This window comes from Tamandua tetradactyla, chromosome 1, assembly GCF_023851605.1.
Source record: "Tamandua tetradactyla isolate mTamTet1 chromosome 1, mTamTet1.pri, whole genome shotgun sequence".
Taxonomy (NCBI): domain Eukaryota; kingdom Metazoa; phylum Chordata; class Mammalia; order Pilosa; family Myrmecophagidae; genus Tamandua; species Tamandua tetradactyla.
Genome location: NC_135327.1, coordinates 25,199,534 through 25,224,685, shown reverse-complemented (window position 1 = coordinate 25,224,685; position 25,152 = coordinate 25,199,534). Strand labels below are relative to the sequence as shown.

The 25,152-nt window shown below is 40.9% G+C and overlaps 1 protein-coding gene across 1 annotated transcript in view; it reads left to right on the top strand.

The window, feature by feature from the left end:
* The window catches only part of DNAAF9 (dynein axonemal assembly factor 9), a 189,849-nt gene that overhangs the window by 134,152 nt on the left and 30,545 nt on the right, over window positions 1–25,152 (top strand). Inside the window, exons 23-29 of the mRNA XM_077156837.1 lie at window positions 1,575–1,678; window positions 6,160–6,306; window positions 7,287–7,375; window positions 7,830–7,931; window positions 8,204–8,321; window positions 9,208–9,296; window positions 19,831–19,989. Coding sequence (XP_077012952.1) covers window positions 1,575–1,678; window positions 6,160–6,306; window positions 7,287–7,375; window positions 7,830–7,931; window positions 8,204–8,321; window positions 9,208–9,296; window positions 19,831–19,989 — 808 coding nt within the window. The remainder of the gene's footprint in view (window positions 1–1,574; window positions 1,679–6,159; window positions 6,307–7,286; window positions 7,376–7,829; window positions 7,932–8,203; window positions 8,322–9,207; window positions 9,297–19,830; window positions 19,990–25,152) is intronic.

The following is a 25,152-nucleotide window of genomic DNA, read 5'->3' as shown; positions in this document are numbered from 1 at the left end:
AAGGTAAGTCCTAGGGGATCTGCACTAGATGGTAGACATCAGAAATTCCTGATTAGTAGGTTGGAAATGGGAAGACGAAAGTCTTCAAACACTCAGTGACATCAGAGGACCAGGTCCACTGGATGGAGGGAAATGGTTTGAGACAGAGGTAAGAAACCTGGGGTTGATAAATAATGAGCATGAGGCATGAGTAGCTTCTTCTCAGGAGTACCACAAAGCAAGGCTGTCTGCAAGGTATCCAGGCTTTCCTTGTTGGGATGTGGTCAGCTTACAGGGTTTCAACCTGCATGCCTTGAGTTGGGCTGCTGCTGCCCCAGACGGTGACATTGGTGTTCATTGCCTCTGAGTAGGTATCTACTTCTCCTATCTACATTCAGACTCTAAACCTTCCTCTTGTGCCTGGAAACTGCCTCCAGCTTCCCAGTTCTCTCCATGTCCCCTAACTTACACACATAAGCACACAGATTCACCAGTCCACTCCCTTCTGAAACCCCACCTCATCAGGAAACCTTCAAAGCTTCCTCTCTGGAATGCCTCACCCATGCTGAAAAGGCAGCCCTCAGACTCCTTGCCTTTGCTCTTCTTGTCCCTACAACCTCCAGTACTTTGGGGCTATCCTCCTAGAGCTTACCACTTGAGGAAACAATCCTTCAGTCTCCTGTCTGTCCCCTTAATAGAAAGGTGTTAATGACAACATTCTCAATCCCGTGCCTTGAGTTCCTAGAATCACTTTATCTCTTTTCTATATGTGAATACATGGAAAGAAAGAAGTTGTTATATATAGAGAGAAAAGATCCATCTTGGACAACATTTGGAAAATAATTTGACCCAAGGATCTTATGGCTCTGGATGCTTCATTTCAGTCTCCAAAGCACTGCCTTAATCCTCACTACCTTAGTTGTCCATCTTTTCTGTGGTCCATTCCCTAGGGCCTATACTGACCTGACCTCACCATTCAGGAAACAGCAGCTCTCATTGGACCTGAGCCCTCATCTACCTCCCGCTTACCTTGCTTATGTGAACTACAGAGCAGCAGGCCTTTACTATCTGTAAAACCCTCTTATTGCTTAACTTAAATGTTCCTTTGCTGGTCTGTCATCTACAGGGAACTTTACGCTCCCTTTTGCAGCCCTTCAGCTGAGACACTAGTGTTATTTCTTGGGCCATAAGTGAGAGATGTGATCTCTTTAAGGCTTAACCAGGCTTCTGCCAAAGCAGGAGAAACTCATTAATAGAGCAGATGTGCCCAAAATCTTTTTTATTGTGTTTTCTTGGTAGACACTCATAAGGGAGTATGAATTTTACCTTTCCCCATCAGCTGATTATTTATTTGTTGCCTTTTCTAATTCCTTTGTGAAGACTATTTCTGATGCCTTATTTCTCTGAGACTCTCAGAGGGTGCATTGGCTTCTTCAGTGCCCAGAGCCCAGCACAGACAATCATGTAACTTAGGTACTACCAATGCTGGCCTCTTAGTTCCCCTCTGGTGTACCCTGCTACCTTTGAGAAGGACATTGGAGTCTGGACCGCAGGATCCAATCCGCCAGCTCTGACCAGCTATCTTTTCCTTCCAGGGAAAGTACATTTCTTCTCTAGAGGCCTTCTGTTTTCCCATCGTCGCCATGGAAGTATCATCATTTCCAAGAATCACATGAATTCCATTTCGTTCTATGATGGGGTAGGTGTTTTACCAATCCATGGATTTAGTGTTCAGACAGATACTCATACTTCTGAGGGGAAAGCTAAATAACTCCCTTCTCACCACCATCATGGGGTAGAATGCTAGGAAGCAGCACTGCCCTTGAGGCAGGCAGAGAGGGCATGGAGGGGCCTAGGCATCTGTAAGCCTCTTGTGAGCCTTGTGAGCCTCTTTATGTTGCAAAGGACTTGGCTACAAGGGGTTTCTGGGTCAGGAGGGTCATCAACTACCCATGTCCAATTTGCTCATCTCAAGGGGTACTGGAAAGTAGGCTGAAGATAACTTCTGATACCTCACTAATAGTCTCCAACCCAAGGATGCAAAGGCTCACCCTCTTAAGAACTGGAAAGAAGCTGCTTTCTGTGGCATTGGTGGGGCACCACTCAACAAACAGTATGGGAAACAATTAAAAATGAACCAAAGAAGGAGAGGAATGATTAAGTTTCCCCATGAAGGCTTAATCTCACACTACCCTCACCCATGCAGCCTACCCCCACCCGTGTACCCTACTCCCTCCCATGTACCCTACCCCCACCCATGCACCCATGCACTTGACCTTAACCACCAGCTCCATGAAACTCCACCCAGATGATTCTCCAAGAACCATCCTTTCACTTAACCAGTCTGCTCAGCACTTCTCCTGAGGAGTAAAGGAGTGGCTATGTTTCCCTTAGCCTACACTCCCTGGCCAGGGTGCAGCTTATCTCTTGGTAGGCCACAATAGCAGATGACAGACTCTCTGCTCTGCCTGGTCTCAGTCTCCAAACTAGCCTGTTTGGGAATCAGGACAAAGACTACATGAGGTAGTAGGATCACAGGTCAGAAAATGAATTCTGTGTGCAAGTCTTCCATCACCACCTTACTGCCCTAAAAACAATTCAGAAAGCAGGCAGACCAACATGATGGATTGGGTGGGCCTTTTAGGTTATTTTTTTACCTAAATTTACCTAAACTTTTTTTTTACCTAAATTACCTTTAATTTTAGGCCAAATAGTCCTTTAATATCAGGGAAGAAGGGACAGAACGTTCAAGAATCAAATTCTGTAACAGTAGGTTTGTTAATTTGGGGGGAAAAATAGATTCTTAGCTCATATCAGAAATCACTATAAACTTTTTTTAAGTACCTACTATGTATCACATAGCCTCTAAACTTCTAATAGATTAAAATTAAATATTTTTAAATTTTATGCTGTAGAAAGGAGAAGAATATAAAAATGAATCACTATTAAAAAATCTTTAGGGGCTGGAAGACTTTCTAACCTTAAAAACAATACAGGAGATTCGAAAGGAAATGTTTGCCAAATTTGACCATTTAGTGATTTTTTTATTTATTTTTTGCTGCTTATTTACTTTATTGAAGTATAATTTAAATACAATTAACTGCATCCATTTAAAATTTTTCACAGATGTATATACTCATGAAACTACCATCACAATCTATAAGATACAGAATTTTCATTATCCCAAGAAGTTTCCTCATATCTTTTTGCAGTCTTTTTTCCCTATTACACTGGCGTTAGGCAAACACTAATTAGCTTTCTGTCACTGTAGATTGGTTTGTTAAGTTGTTGTATAAATGAAAGTTATACTTTATGTACCCTTTTGCTGTACGTTTTCCACTCAGCAAAATGATTTTTAGATTATCCGTGTGGTTGTGTTTTTCAAAAGTTTGTTTTGTTTTATTACTGAGTAGTACTCCATTGTATAGTTACACCATAAAATTTATCAGACTACTTAATCATTTAAACATAAGAAGTATTTAAAAAAATAATTAAAAGGCAACAAAACAAACAGAAAAGTATTTTTTGGTGATTAAAACAAGCAAGTGAGTAATTCTTAACTATAATATAAAGAGTTCTCTATCTGTTGACATAGAAACACATCAGCAATAGCCTCATTCTTCCATCTGTAACAGTAAATAAGCAAAGGGTAAATAAAAGAGACTGTTGGTAGAGGAGAAATGGAATCAATAATGTGACTGTCCACCCACAGGGGTTGCCTAAGAAGGGAGTTAGATGCAGTCATTGGAAATGTGTTTAAATAGTATGTAACAACATGGAAGATGCTAATGGTAAATTAAGTTTAAAAAGGATATGGAAATGTAAAAATAAATATGATTTTGTACTACATAAAATAGGCAAATCAATGAATAAATACATAGGAAAACTTACTAGAAGGGAAAGTATTAAAATGTTAGCTGCAACAGGGTTTAGGTGACAGGACTTTAAATTTGATTTTTTTAACCTATCTTCACTGTTCTTTTTTGTTTTTTCAAATTTTTATTCAATGAACATAATACTTTTTAAACATTTTACTTTGAAATAATTTCAAATTTACCGAAAAGTTACAAAAATAATACTGTAACAATACATAGAACTCCAATGTACTCCTAGCCTACATATCCAGATTTACCAAATATTAGCATTTCAACACATTTGTTGTATCACTCTATTTATTTGTTTTCTTAAAACTTGAGAGTAGATTTTATATATCTTGCTTCTCTAACACATAACGCTTCCGTGTACATTTCACAAGAGACACTCAATTACAGAACTTCCTTAAGTACAGCTATCAAGTTCATGAAATTTAGCATTGATATAAAGCTTAAAGTCCATATTCCAGTTTTTTCAACTGTCCCAACAATGGCCTTTGTGCATTTTCACCTCCATTATTAGATCCGTTCCAGAGTCATGTTTAACACTCCAGGAGACTGATGGAGGTCATGGGATTCTCTTTATTTTAATCTTCATTGTAGCCTGGCATCAAATCAAAGCACAATTTAGTAAACAGTTCTTCAGGGCATCTTTGTATGTTGTGAGCCGGCCACTTGGCTCCTTGCTGACCTGGCTTAATATTGAGGGTTAGCTTTTGTAACATCTAGAATAGTTGTTGGACAGTGCTAGTGTCAGGCAATTCTCCCTAAGTGTTTTTTTCCCTCAGTTGAGCATTAGAGGAAAACCGACCTTGAGAATAGCTCCAGGCAGGTGCTGGGAGTGCCAACTCTTCTCTGCTGCTCCATCCTCTTTATCAACCTCCTAGAAAGCTGCGAGTACAGTGATTGAATGGGTGAGATTCAAGGGGTGCAGACTGTGTCAGGTGAAGGATAATAGTGTCTTCATCCCTAGGGGTGCTGACATCTCTTGCCACTGAACTGGGAGCCAGGTACACCTAGGATTTAGGTAAAAGGATTTACTGGAACTCATCACATTCTGCAATCAAAAGGGTAAACTTTTCTCATTTCACTGGCGGCTGATTTTCCTCAAGTCACTGAAATATATGACACTGCAAGAAAAGTGGAAAACTAGTTAAAGGACCTCCCAGAATTTCAGCCAGGAAGAGAAAAGCAACAGATCGGGCCTATTTTCCTGCTCCAGAAGGGGTCCAGTACCCTGAGAGCCAGAGCCTTCCTGTGGCTTGTGTTAGAAAACCCAGAGCTGGACAACTTCAAGCCATCATGTTAGATGAGCTCTGAGGTAGTTTCTTCTCTTCCACTACATTCATATATGCCTGCCCAAGAGTACATACAAGCACACATTCTTTCTCTTACTTTCTTTTTTTCTTTTTTTTTGACTTTATTCTGAATCAGGAGTTGAAGGTGGAAGTGGAGTTCTAAATGCCCTCTTTTACTCAAAGCCAGTTAGTGGTTAACCCATCAAAAACCAAAGACCTCTTCTTACCCATGACTTGGCTACCATGAATTCAAGCCTTTGCTCAATTTTTACTTTTTCAGTGAGACCACCTATTTCCTACTTTAAGCTGCCTGCTCCCCTGTACTTTCAATTCACCTTATAACAATCTACTTTTTCCTTTTTTCCATAGCACTTATTGTCTTCTAACATTCCATATAATTCAATTATTTATTAGGCTTATTGATTTTTGTCTTTGTTTTTCTACATCTACTACCACCACCCTCAAATGACAGGGATCTTTATCTGTTTTGGTCACTGCGGAATCCTGAGCTTCTAAAACAGTGGTTGGCTAGGAGGCGCTCTTAAGTATTTTGAATGAATGAATGATCAAGTGAATAAAAGAAACTTGTAACCTGCAGTTGTTACTGAACACATTAGTTACTACATGTGACTGCAATTACTATTCCATCTCCAGCACAGCACCCGTCATAGCATAGGAACTCAAGAAGCAGTGGTTAAGTGAATGAATTACCTGGAATGCCAGAAAGTATCCTGAACGTTGTTGACTGAATCGGAACGTAAATTGAATGTCAGTCCTCTAGAAAGAATCTTGAGGAAACATTTTCAAAAGACATTTTCGTTTTAGGGAAAAAGACCCTTTTACTTCCTATGTCTCCTAAAACTGGGCATTAGAACGCTCGATTATTGAATTCCATGAAACAATAACGTGAAAATAATTGCACTGAAATTCATCGTATGTGTCCTGACGGTAGTTGTGAGGACTGGAATCATGCACCTGGCTTTTCTTGCTGATACTCCCTTTTTCTCTAGGATTCCACCAGTGTTGTTGCTGCCCTTCTGATCGATTTCAGAAGCTCATTGCTGCCTCATCTCCCAGTTCATTTCCATGGATCAAGCAATTTCCTGATGATTGTTCTTTTTCCCAAATCAAAGATATACCGAGGGTTTTACTCAGAGGTAACATTAATCATTATTCAGCAAAATTACATTTTTTTTCTTCGCAGTTTAGATGGGGAGGCAGCATCCCAGGATTAACAGTAAGGGATAGATGCTTCTAATCCCTGCTGGTCCTAGAATAGTGATCTTACCAGGGCAAGAGTCTAAAGAAATTTAACACAAATATTCTTTAGCTTCTAAGAAAACTCTTCTTTGTCCCCCCTTTAAATCCCGATTAGACCATTTTCCCTTTTAGCTGCTGTTGAATTGTTGGGCCCAGCCCCTGACCTTGCAGATGGTCCTACCTTGCAGGCTTCACATTATAAACATTCAGCACAGAATTCTGCATGAGTGAGGAAACTATCCAAGAATCGTACAACCCACTTAGAGACCTAAAAGTAGCCAAAGTCAGACAGGTAACTAGCATCATAACTGGTGGAAATGCTTGGAAAACACTAAGGGGACAGTGTCTCTCCCTCAGGACAGATTCATGGCATATGGAAGAGACCAGAGCCAGTCTTGGCTAAAGAGGAGTTTCTCAGTCCAGTCCGTATCTTCTTTCTTTAGTGTCTACCGGTTCATTTTACCTCCCCATGGTTATCCTTTCAGTTAGGAACCTAGAGAGCAACCCCTTAGATTTTCTTCAGCCATCCCTCTGCCTCTAGCATGTGTTACTTGAACCACTCTTGTCTGACCCTTTCACTAGGGAAGAAAATATCCCTGCTGCCAGAACAGTGTCACCCAATACCTTCCTCTGTGCTTCCTGACCTCGGAAGGAGTGGAATGAATCCCTGAGGGCAGGAATCCGGAAATAAATTCTGGTTTTGAAAAATACAGAACAGAATTGCTTCTGGCCCCTATTTGGAAGCAAACTTGTTTGTTACAGTGGTTTCTCTCTGCACTGACAGTCTAGATTTTCAACAGCCATCAAATCCCCAGGTGGGTTCCATATCCTGTTGTTGGGTTTAAAGTGTTCTTTGCTCAAATTCTGTTTTGTTTAGGTCTTCTCCCCCTGGCAACAGCAGGCTAACTCAGGGCTCTCTTTAAAAGTGATCCAGGAAGATGAATTATCTGTGGAACAAAAGAGATTGTAAGTGGCTGCCTTCAGTGTTTAAACTTGCTTTCCCAAGCTTTGTGTGTGCTCTCTCTGTAGAATGACTTGCATTTTGTAACACAAGGGCCTTGGCATCTGAAAGGGCCAAAACAGTCATTTCAGAGCTGTCACCTTGCAGGTAGCCAGTGCCCTTGGGGGATATAGAAGGCAAGAGAGATGAGATCAACCAAGAATCAGAAATCCATAGAGTTGCTACAGTATGCTAACTTTCCTGTGTGGGCACAGCATTTTAGCTGATACTGTGTTGGGCCTCATCCATGGCCACTTGCCATGAGAGGGGCAGAGGAAATAATATATATTCTGGAGATAAATAGCCGCTATTTGTACTGCACTAATACACTGCATTTCGTTAAGTCAGTAAGATGCTTGTTTTGGAAGAGTTGCGCCCTAAAGAGATGGGGTTCTAATCTGTGAGCCTTTGATATTCCAGACACTCCAGTGCACAGAAGCTCTTCAGTGCCCTGAGCCATCCTGCTGGGGAGAAATGGAGTCCTCTAAAGCTACTCTCAGCCAAACTCCCAGAGCTGGACTGGTGAGCTCTGGTTTTCTGCTTTTAGATGTTTAATGGACTTTTGAAATGTCAGAATCCTCAATGTTGGTCTTTTCTAAGCTCCTCTTTCTTTATAGTTTCTTAGGGATCATTGTGAAAGGTAGTAGTGACTCACCATATGCAATTTTATTCTCCAGAAATAATCTCTCTAAGGTTTATTTTTCAGCAATTAAGAAAGAAGTTTCTCATGTGAATGGGCACATTCAGGCTAGGCTGATGATAGTAACATAATAGCATTTTCTTTGTTTATCCAGGTTTCTCCAGCATTTCGCCATCTGCAGCGTTAGTCGAGAGCCGGTGATGAGGACCCATCTTCCTGTCCTGCTGCAGCAAGCTGAAATCAGCCCTACTCACAGAGTGGAAAATGACAAGGTACAAGAGCTCACCAAATATGCTGGAAAGAAAATCCTGATATCCTGCCTTTGATCTTTTTTGTCCATTAACAAAAGGAGCTTAGGTGGAATTCCCTTTTATAAGACTCTCCACCTTCTTGGATACTGATGTAATGCTACACATGAAACCCGTTCTGACAATGACTGTGCAGGCATCTGCATTAACCCTGGCTGAGCCCCATGACAACAATATCAGCCCTGACATCTTGCTGTGCCCTCCCCTGCTTCTCCAAGTCTTTTAAATTCTTGCTTAGCGTTCTCATGCTGTCAGCTCTTTCTGGTTGTTTCAGGGACTTACCTGGCAGTGGTCAACACATTGTGCTTAATAAGGAGAAGGGGAGGGGGTCACTGTTATACAGCCCTTGTTGGCACTGCCAGAGTAAGGTGATACCTTACAAGCATTCTCTTCCCAAGAATGGATTTTAATCTGTTCCCGCCTAAAACTTCCCTCCTCTTGGCCCCTTCCCACCATTTCTTTGAAACCATATGTTGTAATATACTCAAAGAGGGTGCTTGTTTCTGTGCAAATCTATGACACTGAACTGCAAAAGACAGCGGAAACACTAAGCAATTGGAAGCATCATTTTTCCTGTGGGTAAGAGTCTTTAAGAGTCCTAAAAATATCAACTTATTATATTTTATTTAAAAGGTGCTATTTCCTAGGCTACTTTGACGTCAGTATCCCAGTATGTACAAGGTGGATGTAAATCAGGTGTGGTGTGAAATAACAGGTATAAAAACCATCTAACAAAAAAAAAAAAAAGATACTACAGGACTGAACTTACATTAAAAAGGTATCTGTTTGGACCCTTCTGATATGAAAAATTTAGAATGGCCATAGCTCAAACAGTGCCTGGCACGTATAGGTAATTGTCAGCATCATAACGGGCCTCCCAGGCTGTCGTGCTAGCGAGCTGTGTGCTTTTCTGGTCGCTCTGCATAAGGAATATGGCAGGTTAGTATGGTTGCTGCCTTTGCTTTGGGTAAAAGGATTCTATGCCTTTAGCACAGACTGACTTTTGGTGTGGTATCACAGTAGTCATTCATCCATCCATATGTACCAGTTACTGTTCTAAGGGTAGAGGACACTGCAACGAATAAAACAGACAAGAAAATCTCTGCCCTCATGGACTTTACATTCTAGGTTGAGGAGACAAACAATTAACCAGATAAGCAAAACTGTATGTTAGCAAGTATACTCCTTCCTAAAGAGAGGAATGGAAAGATCAAAGGTGATGATAAAGTTATACAGAGAAGATAGGATTTAACAAATGAATATGAATGCTGAATCATTAAATTGATATCTCTTTTAGTCTCCAGTATTTTAGAGCAGCTAGAAGTAAAAGACTGAAATTGTGGAATTGTAACCCATGTCAAAGTCTGAAATATGTTCTACAACTAATATGTTCTACAACTAATTGGTGCTGTGCTTTGAAATTTATAGCTTTTTTTGTATATTTGTTATTTCTCACAAAAAAAAAAGCAGGAAAAAAAGGTCGATTGTGATGATTAAAAAAATTATTTAAGCCTTCTAGCCTCCTATATTTTGAAGCAGCTAGAAGCAAAAATCTGAGGGGATCGTATGGTAGCCCATGACAAACTATGGTATCTGTCCTGTAACTACTTGTTGAAGCGTGCTTTGAAAACTATTGGTTTTTTGTTTCTTTGCTTTGTATATGTGTTATACTATACAATAAAAAAATTAAAAAGAAAAAATAGGTTAAAGTCTTAATACCAAATATACTAAGAGTTTCAACAGGAAACAGGTCCCTATAATTAAAAAGTGCCAGACCTAAAACAAAACAAAACAAACGCAAAGTTATCTGCTGTAGGCATGCATCCTGTGATTTAAGGGGCTGAGACCTAGGCACTGAGGAATCGGGACTAAGGAGTACTGCCCAAGAGGGCAGAAAAGGAAGTAGAGTAGAGGCCCTTGTCAGAGTGGAGGGGAGGACAGCTTTTAGTTACCACAAAAGAAGACCCATCTGTGCTTATGTGACCACCTCAGGTGATTAGTGCCACCAGGCTCAACTTTAGCCTAACTAATCTGTGACTGAACCTGTCCCAGTGAATCTTGGGTATTGTGAAATAAAACACGTGCTTAGAGCTCCTTGCCATGCTATGTTACATAGACATCCTTAGGTGATTGCATGGTTTGTGTCCTCCCTGGTGTGACCCCTTCTTTTTCATGAATTTCTTCAAGTTGTTTTGAAATACTTACAGGGAAAGAGCCTGTTTTCATGTGGTCATGTAATAAGGCTAGAACAGTCCAACCTTGATCCTCTTCTCCCCATCAAGAATCAGAAGTGCTTCCCATACCCAGTTTACAATGACTTAGCCTTGGCTTGAAGGGCACAGGTGGCCAGACAGAAACAATCTCCAGTGTTGCTTATCTCCTTTGCTGAATTCACCATAAATATGTAGCCCATGGTGTCTTCATCTGAGACTTCCTTTTTGCCCAGTATCATCCTAAATGTTACTGTCAAAAGTAAGTCAGGAGAAAAGGGCCAAGATGGCGGCTTAGCAATGTGCGCAATTTAGTTTGTCCTCCAGAACAACTACTAAATAACCAGAAACACCACAGAACAGCTCCGGAGCCACGTCAGTGACCGGACACACAGCACACCCCAGTCTGGACCAGCTGGACCGGCTGCAAGCCTCCCCAAAACCGTGAGTTCCCCAAGCCGCGGTGGTGGGCGCCCGGTGCCCCTTCCCCCACAGTCGGCTTCCCAGAGGGAAAGAAAAGAGACTGTAAACCTGGTCAAGCGGAGGTCGCTCATTGGGCTCACAGAAAAAGAGGAAAGGGGAGGAAACAGAGGTTTTATTGGCTGTGTTTCTACGGAGAATTGGCAGCCTCTGGATTCAGCGGTGGGACTTCTCGGGCTGCAACTGCCCCAGGCATAGGCAGAAACGGGCTGCTTTCAGGGCCATCTCCCACCTGTGCCTTCCCCAGGGGAGGGGTGAAGACCGACTCAGGTGGAATCTCTCTCTCAAGGAACTCAGACCCCAGGGCTTGGCAATTTGAAGCCATTAAAACCAGCTTACAACCTCTCCTCCGTCTCCACCACGCCCCCAGCAGGGAGAGTCTTCCAAAGTTAAAAGTTCCGCAGCATCTTTTACTGGTGCGACCCGCAGGCAGACGCGCCACATACTGGGCAGGAAAAGAAAAACAGAGCCCAGAGACTTCACAGGAAAGTGTCTTAACCTGCTGGGTCTCACCCTCAGGGACAACTGACGCAGATGACTCCTTCCTCCTGATAGGAGGCCAGGAATATTGAAGATATGGCCCAGTCAAAGGAACAAACCAATCGTTCAAATGAGATAAAAGAGCTGAAACAACTAATTCAGAATGTACGAACAGACATGGAAAACCTCATCAAAAACCAAATCAGTGAATTGAGGGAGGATATGAAGAAGGCAAGGAATGAACAAAAAGAAGAAATGGAAAGTCTGAAAAAACAAATCACAGAACTTATGGGGATGAAAGGTACAGTAGAAGAGATGAAAAAAAAATAATGGGAATCTACAATGGTAGATTTCGAGAGACAGAACATAGGATTAGTGAACTGGAGGATGGAACATCTGAAATCCGACAAGATACAGAAACTATAGGGAAAAAAATGGAAAAATATGAGCAGAGACTCAGGGAACTGAATGATAATATGAAGCGCACAAATATACGTATTGTGGGGGTCCTGGAAGGAGAAGAGAAGGGAAAAGGAGGAGAAAAACTAATAGAAGAAATTATCACTGAAAATTTCCCAACTCTTATGAAAGACCTAAAATTACAGATGCAAGAAGTGCAGCGCACCCCAAAGAAAATAGACCCAAATAGGCGTTCTCCAAGATACTTACTAGTCAGAATGTCAGAGGTCAAAGAGAAAGAGAGAATCTTGAAAGCAGCAAGAGAAAAGCAATCCATCTCTTACAAGGGAAACCCAATACGACTATGTGTAGATTTCTCAGCAGAAAGCATGGAGGCAAGAAGACAGTGGGATTTTAAATTACTAAAAGAGAAAAACTGCCAACCAAGAATTCTATATCCAGCAAAATTGTCCTTCAAAATGAGGGAGAAATTAAAACATTTTCAGACAAAAAAATCACTGAGAGAATTTGTGACCAAGAGACCAGCTCTGCAAGAAATACTAAAGGGAGCACTAGAGTCAGATACGAAAAAACAGAAGAGAGAGGTGTGGAGAATAGTGTAGAAAGAAGGAAAATTAGATATGACATATATAATACAAAAGGCGAAATGGTAGAGGAAAGTACTACCCAAACAGTAATAACACTAAATGTTAATGGATTGAACTCCCCAATCAAAAGACATAGACTGGCAGAATGGATTAAAAAACAGGATCCTTCTATATGCTGTCTACAGGAAACACATCTTAGACCCAAGGTAAACATAGGTTGAAAGTGAAAGGTTGGGAAAAGATATTTCATGCAAATAACAACCAGAAAAGAGCAGGAGTAGCTATACTAATATCCAACAAATTAGACTTCAAATGTAAAACAGTTAAAAGAGACAAAGAAGGATACTATGTACTAATAAAAGGAACAGTTCAACATGAAGACATAACAATCATAAATATTTATGCACCAAACCAGAATGCCCCAAAACACATGAGGCAAACACTGAAAAGGGAAATAGACACATCTACCATAATAGTTGGAGACTTCAATTCCCCACTCTCATCAATGGACAGAACATCTAGACAGAGGATCAATAAAGAAACAGAGAATTTGAATATTACAATAAATGAGCTAAACTTCACAGACATTTATAGGACATTACACCCCACAACAGCAGGATACACCTTTTTCTCAAGTGCTCATGGATCATTCTCAAAGATAGACCATATGCTAGGTCACAAAGCAAGTCTCAACAAATTTAAAACGATTGAAATCATACAAAACACCTTCTCAGATCATAAGAGAATGAAGTTGGAAATTAATAATAGGCAAAATGCCAGAAAATTCACAAATATGTGGAGGCTCAACAACACACTCTTAAACAATGAGTGGGTCAAGGAAGAAATTACAAGAGAAATCAGTAAATATCTCGAGGCAAATGAAAATGAAAACACAACATATCAAAACTTATGGGATGCAGCAAAGGCAGTGCTAAGAGGGAGATTTATTGCCCTAAATGCCTATATCAAAAAAGAAGAAAGGGCAAAATACAGGAATTAACTGTTCACTTGGAAGAACTGGAGAAAGAACAACAAACTAACCCCAAAGCAAGCAAAAGGAAGGAAATAACAAAGATTAGAGCAGAAATAAATGAAGTTGAGAACATGAAAACAATTGAGAAAATCAGTAAAACCAGAAGTTAGTTCTATGAGAAAATCAATAAGATTGATGGACCCTTAGCAAGATTGACAAAAAGAAGAAGAGAGAGGACGCAAATAAATAAGATCAGAAATGGAAGAGGAGACATAACCATTGACCCCACAGAAATAAAGGAGGTAATAACAGAATACTATGAACAACTTTATGCCAATAAATACAACTATGTAGATGAAATGGACAACTTCCTAGAAAGGCATGAACAACCAATTTTGACTCAAGATGAAATAGATGACCTAAACAAACCAATCACAAGTAAAGAAATTGAATCAGTCATTCAAAAGCTTCCCAAAAAGAAAAGTCCAGGACCAGACGGCTTCACATGTGAATTCTACCAAACATTCCAGAAAGAATTAGTACCAATCCTGCTCAAACTCTTCAAAAAAATTGAAGTGGAGGGAAAGCTATCTAACTCATTCTATGAAGCCAACATCACCTTCATACCAAAACCAGGCAAAGATATTACATTAAAAGAAAACTACAGACCAATCTCTCTAGTGAATATAGATGCAAAACCCCTCAACAAAATTCTAGCAAATCGAATCCAGCAACACATTAAAAGAATTATACATCCTGACCAAGTAGGATTCATCCAGGTATGCAAGAATGGTTCAACATAAGAAAATCAATTAATGTAATACACCATATCAACAAATCAAAGCAGAAAAATCACATGATCATCTCAATTGATGCAGAGAAGGCATTTGACAAGATTCAACATCCTTTCCTGTTGAAAACACGTCAAAGAATAGGAATAGAAGGGAACTTTCTTAAAATGATAAAGAGAATATGTGAAAAACCCACAGCTAATATTGTCCTCAATGGGGAAAAACTGAAAACTTTCCCCCTAAGATCAGGAACAAGACAAGGATGTCCACTATCACCACTATTATTCAACATTGTGTTGGAAGTTCTAGCCAGAGCAATTAGACAAGAAAAAGAAATACAAGGCATCAAAATTGAAAAGGAAGAAGTAAAACTATCACTGTTTGCAGATGATATGATACTATACGTCGAAAACCCTGAAAAATCCAAAGCAAAACTACTAGAGCTAATAAACGAGTACAGCAAAGTGGCAGGTTACAAGACCAACATTCAAAAATCTGTAGTGTTTCTATACACTAGTAATGAACAATCTGAGGGGGAAATCAAGAAACGAATTCCATTTACAATTGCAGCTAAAAGAATAAAATACTTAGGAATAAATTTAACTAAAGAGACAAAAGACCTATACAAAGAAAACTACAAAAAATTGTTAAAAGAAATCATAGAAGACCTAAATAGATGGAAGGGCATCCCGTGTTCATGGATTGGAAGACTAAATATAGTTAAGATGTCAGTTCTACCTAAATTGATTTACAGATTCAATGCAATACCAATCAAAATCCCAACAACTTACTTTTCAGAAATAGAAAAACCAATAAGCAAATTTATCTGGAAGGGCAGGGTGCCCCGAATTGCTAAAAGTATCTTGAGGAAAAAAATGAAGCTGGAGGTCTCATGCTGCCTGACTTTAAGGCATATTTTGAAGCCACAGTGGTCAAAACAGCATGGTACTGGCATAAAGATAGATATATTGACTAATGGAATCAAATAGAGTGTTCAGACATAGACCCTCTCATCTATGGACATTTGATCTTTGATAAGGCAGTCAAGCCAACTCACCTGGGACAGAACAGTCTTTTCAATAAATGGTGCCTAAAGAACTGGATATCCATATGCAAAAGAATGAAAGAGGACCCGTATCTCACACCCTATACAAAAGTTAACTCAAAATGGATCAAAGATCTAAACATCAGGTCTAAGACCATAAAACACTTAGAGGAAAATGTAGGGAAATATCTTATAAATCTTATAATTGGAGGTGGTTTTATAGACCTTACACCTAAAGCAAGAGCACTGAAGAAAGAAATAAATAAATGGGAGCTCCTCAAAATTAAACACGTTTGTGCATCAAAGAACTTCATCAAGAAAGTAGAAAGACAGCCTACACAATGGGAGACAATATTTGGAAACGACATATCAGAGAAAGGGCTAGTATCCAGAATTTATAAAGAGATTGTTCAACTCAACAACAAAAAGACAGCCAACCCAATTACAAAATGGGAAAAAGACTTGAACAGACACCTCTCAGAAGAGGAAATACAAATGGCCAAAAGGCACATGAAGAGATGCTCAATGTCCCTGGCCATTAGAGAAATGCAAATCAAAACCGCAATGAGATATCATCTCACACCCACCAGAATGGCCATTATCAACAAAACAGAAAATGACAAGTGCTGGAGAGGATGCGGAGAAGGAGGCACACTTATCCACTGTTGGTGGGAATGTCAAATGGTGCAACCACTGTGGAAGGCAGTTTGGCGGTTCCTCGAAAAGCTGAATATAGAATTGCCGTATGACCCAGCAATGCCATTGCTAGGTATCTACTCAGAGGTCATAAGGGCAAAGACACAAACGGACATTTGCACACCAATGTTTATAGCAGCATTATTTACAATTGCAAGGAGATGGGAACAGCCAAAATGTCCATCAACAGCCGAGTGGCTAAACAAACTATGGTATATACATACGATGGAATATTATGCAGCTCTAAGACAGAATAAACTTATGAAGCATGTAATAACATGGATGAATCTTGAGAACATTACGCTGAGTGAGACTAGCCAAAAACTAAAGGACAAATACTGTATGGTCTCATTGATATGAACTCATATTAGTGAATAAACTTGGAATATTTTCTTCGTAACAGAGACCATCAGGAGATAGAAATAGGGTAAGTTATTGGGTAATTGGAGCTGAAGGGATACAGACTGTGCAACAGGACTGGATACAAAAAACTCAGAAATGGACAGCACAATACTATCTAACTGTAATATAATTATATTAAAACACTGAATGAAGCTGAATGTGAGAATGATAAAGGGAGGAGGGCTGGGGACATAAATGAAATCAGAAAGAAAGATAGATGTTAAAGATTGAGATGGTATAATCTAGGAATACCTAGAGTGTATAATAATAGTGAAATGTACAAGGTACAATTTTAAAAGTGTTTTTGCATGAGGAAGAACAAAGGAATGTCATTATTGCAGGGTACTGAAAATAGATGGTAATTAATATTTTAAAATGTCACCTTCTTTGTGAGACTAAAGCAAAAAATGTTTATTTGTTACAGAATTTATATTTTGACTAGTGCATTTCCTGATATAACTTATGTAGATAGTTTGAACGCCATAAATACTTGGAATCTCAGGTAGGACATGAGATTTTGCTCGTTTGTCCAGAGTGATGCCCTGATGAATCCCAGAGTGACTCAATCATTGAGTGGAAAAGTATCTACAAAGCCCCCTTCGGAGAGTGGTGAGAACGGGGAGAAACTCAACTTCCCCAAGTTGAATTCTTGATATTCTCACAAGCAGTGTGGACAACCAAAGCTATAGGCAGAGCCCCCAGTCTTGGGGTTTGTTCATATGAAACATAATCCCACAAAGGATAGGTCAAGTCTACTTAAAATTTAGGCCTAAGAGTCACCCCCAAGAGAGCCTCTTTTGTTGCTCAGATGTGGCCCCTCTCTCCAGCCAACACAACGAGTAGTCTCCCCACCCTCCCCCTCTCTGCGTGGGACATGACTCCCATGGGTGTGGACCTTCCTGGCAATGTGGGACAGAGATCTTGGAATGAATGGAGAACAGCATCAAGGGATTGAGAAAAACCCTAGAATGAGCTGATACCTAGCATCAAGGGATTGAGAAAACCTTCTCGACCAAAAGGGGGAAGAGGGAAATGAGACAAAGTGTCAATGGCTGAGAGATTCCAAACAGAGTCCAGAGGTTATCCTGGAGATTATTCTTATGCATCAAGTAGATATCATGTTGTTATTCAAGATGTAATGGAGAGGCTGGAGGGAACTGCCTGAAAATAGAGCTGTGTTCCAGTAGCCATGTTTCTTGAGGATGATTGAATAATGATACAGCTGTCACAATGTGACTGTGTGATTGTGAAAACCTTGTGTCTGATGCTTCTTTTATCTACCTTGTCAACAAAGGAGTAGAACATATGGAATAAAAATAAATAATAGGGGGAACAAATGCTAAAATAAATTTAGTTTAATTGCTAGTGATCAATGAAAGCAAGGGTTAAGGGGTATGGTAGGCATAATCTTTTTTTTTTCTTTCCTGTGTTCATTTTATTTCTTTTTCTATTGTCTTTTTATTTCTTTTTCTGAATTAATGCAAATGTTCTAAGAAATGATGAATATGCAACTAAGTGATGATATTGTGAATTACTGATTATATATGTTGTTTTACTTTGTTTATTTTTTTAATTAAATAAATTTTAAAAAAAAGTAAGTCATATTATCTTTGAATGTGTGTTACAAAAGATACTTGTGTTGTCCAACAATTGGGCCCCCTAAGGTAATGTATCTTTTTTTAATTACAGATTGTAGGTTTATAGAAAAACCATGCATAAAATACAGAGCTCCCATAAACCTAATTGATTAAACCTTAACTGATCTATTCACAACTTGCTGAAAGCCAGCTCCATAAAAATTATAATAGTAATACTACGTTTTATATAGTGTTTGCTATGTGCCAGGCACTGTTCTAAGCACTTTACATATATTAACATATATTAACCCTACACCCACCCTATCTTGTAGGTGGGTCATTAGCCCAAGATTACGTAGCTAGTAAGTGGTGGTCTTAAGATTCAAACCCACAGAGCCTGGCTCCAGAGTCAGTTCTCTTAACCCCTTACACGATACTATCTCTCAGTTGACTTTTCTTTCTTATAGGTAATTGTCAGCATCATAACAGGCCTCCCAGGCTGTCGTGCTAGCGAGCTGTGTGCTTTTCTGGTCGCTCTGCATAAGGAATATGGCAGGTTAGTATGGTTGCTGCCTTTGCTTTGGGTAAAAGGATTCTATGCCTTTAGCACAGACTGACTTTTGGTGTGGTATCACAGTAGTCATTCATCCATCCATATGTACCAGTTACTGTTCTAAGGGTAGAGGACACTGCAACGAATAAAACAGACAAGAAAATCTCTGCCCTCATGGACTTTACATTCTAGGTTGAGGAGACAATCAATTAACCAGATAAGCAAAACTGTATATTAGCGAGTGAAAAGTGCTATGAAGAAAACAAAGCAGCATTGGATATCAGGAGTACTGGGGTGGAGGTGAAATTATAGTTTTAAATTGGGTGGTCAGGGAAGACCTCAGTGAGAAGGTGGCATTTCAGCCATGACCTGAGGAAATAAGGGAACAAGCTATACAGATCTTTGGAGGAAAAGCATTTTCTCAGCAACACCAGCGAGTACAGAGGCCTGAGACTGTGCTGGTCATCAGGGAAATTCAGGACCGTGATGATTCTGAGAACTTGGGAGCTGGTATAGGTGGTGATCCTTCCATGACACAAGGGGACTGTGTGAGTTTAGGTGCAGCTGAAACATGTTGGCTCATGTGAAATTGAGAAAATCGTTCCTTTATCACTTCTTCCTGGCTGGCAAATTACTAAAAATCCCTTGTTAACCTGACCAGGCATTTAATATCTAGTAATTCTACCCCAAAGTAAGGCATACTGCAGGAGATCATAGAGGAATTGAGAAGAATGAACTTGCCTATAGGGCTTGAAGTTTAGGAAGGTGGGGGGCGAGGTTTGGAGAAATGCTTGGGAGATATTGAACCTTTAGTAAGCACTAAATGGCTAACCAATTCCTCATTCCAGTGCTTTTATTCTATAAACATGTCTGAATTCTTCACCCTACTTATTTCTTATTCTTATCAAGTCTTTCTAAGCACTGGACTGAAGCCATTTTATTGAATTGTCCTTTAGGAACCTGATCAAAAGGGGTCATTCTCAATTTTGAAGTTTGTGGATCATGTGCTTACCTCACCTCTTTCCCTTTGGCAAGGCATTTCCTGTGAGAAGTCCAGTTGATATGGTCTCAGCATACCTGGTTCCCAGTCCAGCCAATGTCCTCTGCCTTTTACTTTCATATTAGAATTGCTTTCTCCTATATGGATTTACTGTGAAGAATGTCTTTGGGAGTACTGGTCACATTTGAATCTACCAATGGGAACTTGGGGCCAGACCATTAGGTGGCCTCCCGCCTGAGATTGCATTTGCTATTTCCAGGTGGATGGTGTATCGCCAACTCATGGACAGTTCTGAATGTTTTCATGCTGCCCACTTCCAGAGATACCTTTCCAGTGCCCTAGAAGCCCAACAGAACCGCTCTGCCCGCCAGTCAGCATATACCCGCAAGAAGACCAGACTGCTGGTGGTGTTGCAAGGGTGAGCCTTGGAAGTCTTCTGGGGACAGTGGGTGGAGGTGGTGGCCTTGCCTTTACTGTTACTTCATATGTAGCAAACCTGAGGCACAGAACATATTACACAGGAGCATAAGCAGTGTCTGTACTACTCAGAGAGGCCTTAAAGGAGCTAAGGTGGCTGGTGTAGCTTGCACATACATTTTAAGTTTGGCTCAACATCATAATATTCCCACAGGGTAGAGATGAGGGAGGGGATTTTCTGGACTGGATTCTTTGATAACTCTGGTAAGAATAATTGTCCCTAGACCTCTTCTTTTGCCTTCTAGATAAAGGAGCTTCATCTGTTGCAGTCCTCCCTCTTATGGATTGTACTTTCCAACCCCTTCATCCCCGGGTGTCCTAGGACTCTCAGTGAAGTGCTTATATAGTGGAGCTGTGTCAGGATTGTATGCAGAGCAGTGAATGTAGGCTGCTAGCTTGTGGAGTCCCTGTGCAAGCAGGATTATTGTGAATATTAAACCTGGGAATACAGATTTGATGGAATGGGCACCACTGCTCCAGGAGACCTTGGCTGCAGGAACTTCCCTTAGCCTCTTCTAAAGCCTCCCAGGAGGCTTGGGCCCAGAGGGGAATATGTAGGGGTAGGGAAAACATGGGCTGTGCTTGTCACTAGTGTCATTATGGTTGGTAATAAAGAAGCTTTATTACCTGTGTTTTTGATAATTAATGTTTTCATTTGGCTAGTCTTTGATCTTCTTGGTGTAATGGTGAAAAATGAAGGCAGGCTGGGCCAGTGGTTCCTAAGGAATGCGACAGGTGGGACCGTTCACCCTACCAGGTCATCATTCATCCACAGGATTTGTTCTTACACCCCGCCTCAGGCTTCTTTTCTGTTAGCCTTTTTGTCCTCTTGTGAGCTAAGGTATGGAGGCTACCTGAGAGGATTTTGGACCTGAAACTACCTGGTTTCTTCTGGGTTTCCAGTGCTTCTGATGGTCAGAGGAACGGGTTTGCCCAGCTGCCATACCTCCTGTCCCTACCAGAGTTGAGAGTCATTGGGATTGTGGACCTGGAGACAAATTTGGCAGCTTGGCAGTGTGCAGCTGAGACAATTTCCATCTTCCATCACTTCAGAGAGCATTACTGACTCCTTGTCTCTGCCTTTACAAACCTGCAGAAGTGTCAACTGGCTTAGCTCCTTCAGGATGGAAGGGGGTATGACCAGCCCACTCTCGGACTTTCAGACCCAGTCTTACCCATTCTCAACCTTAGGGCTCTAGAGGCCACAAATAGATTTCCTGAAGGACTCAAGGCGAATATCAGCTAATGCTGTAGGTTCTTACTAAAATATTGTTCTCACAGGCTGGACCCATTTTTTTAGGATTCAGCAGGGAACATGTGTCAGCCCCTTTTGTAGCATGTCTGTCTCCTTGGGGCTTGACCTTCAAGCCCACTATTAAAGTTGCTGGTGAAGGGAGACCCCAGAGACTTCTCAAATTGAGGATTTCATTGCCTGATTATGGATTTTATCTTCATCTGTAGGATTCTTTGAGTGAAACCTATGGTGTAGGGCAGGGTTTTCTTTTGCCCCTAAGGTGGTTTGGTCCATTTTGACTTACTGCATCAGTGTGGACCATGGCTGTTAAACTCTGACATCAAGTGTAGCTAGCTGTTAAAAAAATTGAATTAATGTATTCTGAAATGACAAAATTTCACAAATAGAGAGGATGTATTAGTGGTTGCCAAGGATTAGGGATAAGGATGAGGGGATTGAGGTGAATATCAGGGGAGGGAGGAGGTGGATGTGGTTATAAATAGGCAACAACATGAGGGAACCTTATGGTATTGGAGCTATTAAGTATTTTGACTTTGTGGTGAATACAGAAACTTACATAGGTGATAAAATTTTTAACACACATACACACAAATGAGTGAGTGTAAGTGAAACTGGGGAAATCTAAATTTGAAGGACTATATTTGTTTATACCCTGGGTGTTACAAAATAATTTAAAATAGTCTACATTAAAAAAAATGTATCTCTCAGAACAAAAATTGAATTAATGTAAAACATAAGCCCAGACAAATTGTAGGCTTAAATTTTAAACATAAAACAAAAGAAGACTTGAAGGAATATCTATGGTTTCAGGGGAAAGAAAGTTAAAGTCCTTTTGGGTTTGGGGGTTGTTTTGTTTTGTTTTTATTTTTCATAAAGAATACTACCAAGGAAGAGGCGAACATGAAGAGCCAGTCTTCTGCCTTCTGCATACACTCAGGGCAGTTTAGCCCAAGTGGCCAGGCACCAGCCGTGGCAGCTGGTGTGCAGTTCTTCCTTCTCTGGTGAAGGCTGCCTGGCCCAGTGTGATCATACAGCGAGGGCTGGGAAGGGAGGAGACATATCAGGGGCTCAGTCTAATGAGTAGAGCTAAGGGCCAAGGGCCTCTCTTACGTCCCATGTGGCTCCTTACTATGGTGCCCAGATTCATGGGCCTTATCAAGGAGACTGAGGCCTGTTTTTCACTCTAACCTTTTTTATTAAAATCGATGAAGATGGGCGGGCCACGCTGTCTCAGTGGCAGAGTTCTCGCCTGCCATGCTGGAGACCTGGGTTCGATTCCCGGTGCCTACCCATGTTAAAAAATTTTTTAAAAATAAAATCGATGAAGATTAATGGAATGCTCTGAAAACTTGAGAATTCCCCAATCCTCCTCTCTAAGGAAAATCCTATTATTTAAAAATCTTCCAGACTGGCTTGTAAATTTTTCTGTATTCCTTTTCTACCCTAAGAAATTAGATTCTGTATCTTTCATACCAAACTTGTAAAATAAAAGGTCCCAGACAGTTCTTTTTTGGGAAAAACTAATACTGAGGTATAAGACTAGAACAGTTAACCATTTTAGTTCCCTAAAAAGTCTACCAAAAAGAAATTTAGGGCATTGTAAGTGTCTGTCCAGCTTACCAAGTGTGGTGGTTAGGTTCAGGTGCCAACTTGACCAGGTGATGGTACCTAGTTGTTTTGTTGCTGTGGACTTAAATCATCAGCATGTGAAATTCATGTATGACTGGTTACATCTATGGATCAGTAACTAGAGGGCCTTCTGCAATTAGTGATGTTTAATTTAATTAGCTGGAGGCTTAAAAGAGAGGTCAGGAGAGAGCTCAGCAGCTCAGATGCAGACATTTGTAGATACGGAAAGGAACTACCACAGGGAAGCCATTTGAACCAAAAGCTGTGTGGGAAGGCCAGCAGATATTTCCATGTGCCTTCCCATGTGACATAGAAAGCCAGAGGAAAGTAGTGCCTTTCATCCAAGGAGCTATAAATTTGTAACTAAATAAATCCCCTTTATAAAAGCCAGTTTATTTCTGGTGTATTGCATTCTGGTAGCATTGGCAAACTAAAACACCAAGAGTGCTGCTGTAAGTGACAACAGTGCATGCAGCATGTGGGGCTCCTTTGGCATCCAGGCCCAGACATTGCAGAACTAGTTGATGAGCCCCATGTGTCATCCACATGTGCCTGGGCAGGGGCAAACCTAATAGAGAAACCAGGGAGTAGAGGGCTTCCTCTGAAGGCCCTCTGGCTGCCCAGCACCACAGGGAGCCCTACAACCTAGCACCTCCTGTGCTCTACAGAAGCACTGCTTGGTTGGTGGGAATTGAGGTCAGAACTTGGAATGGGACAGCAGTGGCAGAGGGTAGGTATTGTAGTCTGCAGGAGAACCAAATGCCTATTTTTTTTTTTAATGCCTGAGCAGGCACCAGGAATCGAACCCAGGTCTCCGGCATGGCAGGCAAGAACCCTGCCTCCTGAGCTGCCTTTACCTGCCCCCAAATGCCTTTTTATAGAGAGTTGTAGGAACTCAAGTAGTTTTAGTGTTAGGCTGTATCAATCAGGGAAATGTTCTCTTTAAGAAGAAAAGTGCCACACCCCACTCGGAGTGGCTAGGGGTCTACCTGGGGTTGAATGTGTTCACTTGCCCTGCTTTAGGCACCAAACATTCCAGCACTCAACAATCAGCTTACCAGCTTACTGGGGAAGACAGACAATAGACAAATAAGTGAGAAGATACAGCATATATAACTGATGATCAGTGCTTTGGGAAAAATTAAGCCCATGATGGATAGGCTGATAGTGAAAGGATGGGAGAGTGCCAGAGGAAGGGCTTCCGTTTCACATGCTGTTTATATATGGAGTGTATGAAGTCAGAGAATGCCTGTCTCCTAAGAGGCCATTGGAGCAGAGACCTGAAGAGGGTGAGGGAGCGAGCCATGTGGATATCTAAGGAGAAGAGGCAGGGAGGACAGTGAGTGTAAAGGTGAGAGCATGTTCAGGGTTCAGCTGGACTGTTCTTTGAGTGGCTGGGCCAGGATAAGGGAACAGATTATAGATGAGACCCTTCCCTGCAGTGTGGGGATCAAATCAAGGGGGGCTGTGAGGACCATTGTAAGGGCTTTGGCTTTCACACTGAGGGAGATGGAAGCCACTAGAGGGTTTTGAGCAGAGGGGTGTTATGATCTGACTGGGTTTTAGCAGGAAACCTCTGGTTTCTATGTTGAAAAGACTGGAAGGAGGCAAGCAAACAGAAGCGGGGAGGCCTATGAGGAGGCTATTGGGGTGATGTAGGCAAGAGATGGTAGCAGTTTGGACCAAGTTATGGTGAGATTGTGAGCAGTGATCTTATTCTAGTGACATTTTTGAAGGTAAGACTAACAGTATGTATTAATGAACTAGACTGTATGGCATGAGAGGGGAAAAAATGGAGTCAAAGACAACTCCAGACAAAGTTTTGGCCTAGTACCTAAAAGAGTAGAGTCTGCTCTGCTGAAAGGGACGAGGCCTTGGGAGGAGCAGGAGTGAGGAAGGTGTGTCATGAACTCATATTAGGTTCTAAGTAACAGTATCCATTTGGCTCTGTAAGTCTGGAGTTTAGAGGAAGTTTCTCTGACCTGGAGAGATTCCTGATAATCCCCTTTGTCTCATGCCTGCATTTTCTGTGGGTATGTGGGAGAGCAAAGAGTTGTTAAAGAAAATAAAGACCAAGACAGGTGCTCCCGACTTGATTCTTAGAAAACACACCTAAATACACTGAGTCCCATTTAGGGTTGCCTGCAGGCTTTCTTGCCACCCCTAAAGAGGGTGATCTTCCACTCACTCCAGCACAGTTAAGAGAACTAAGGAAACTTA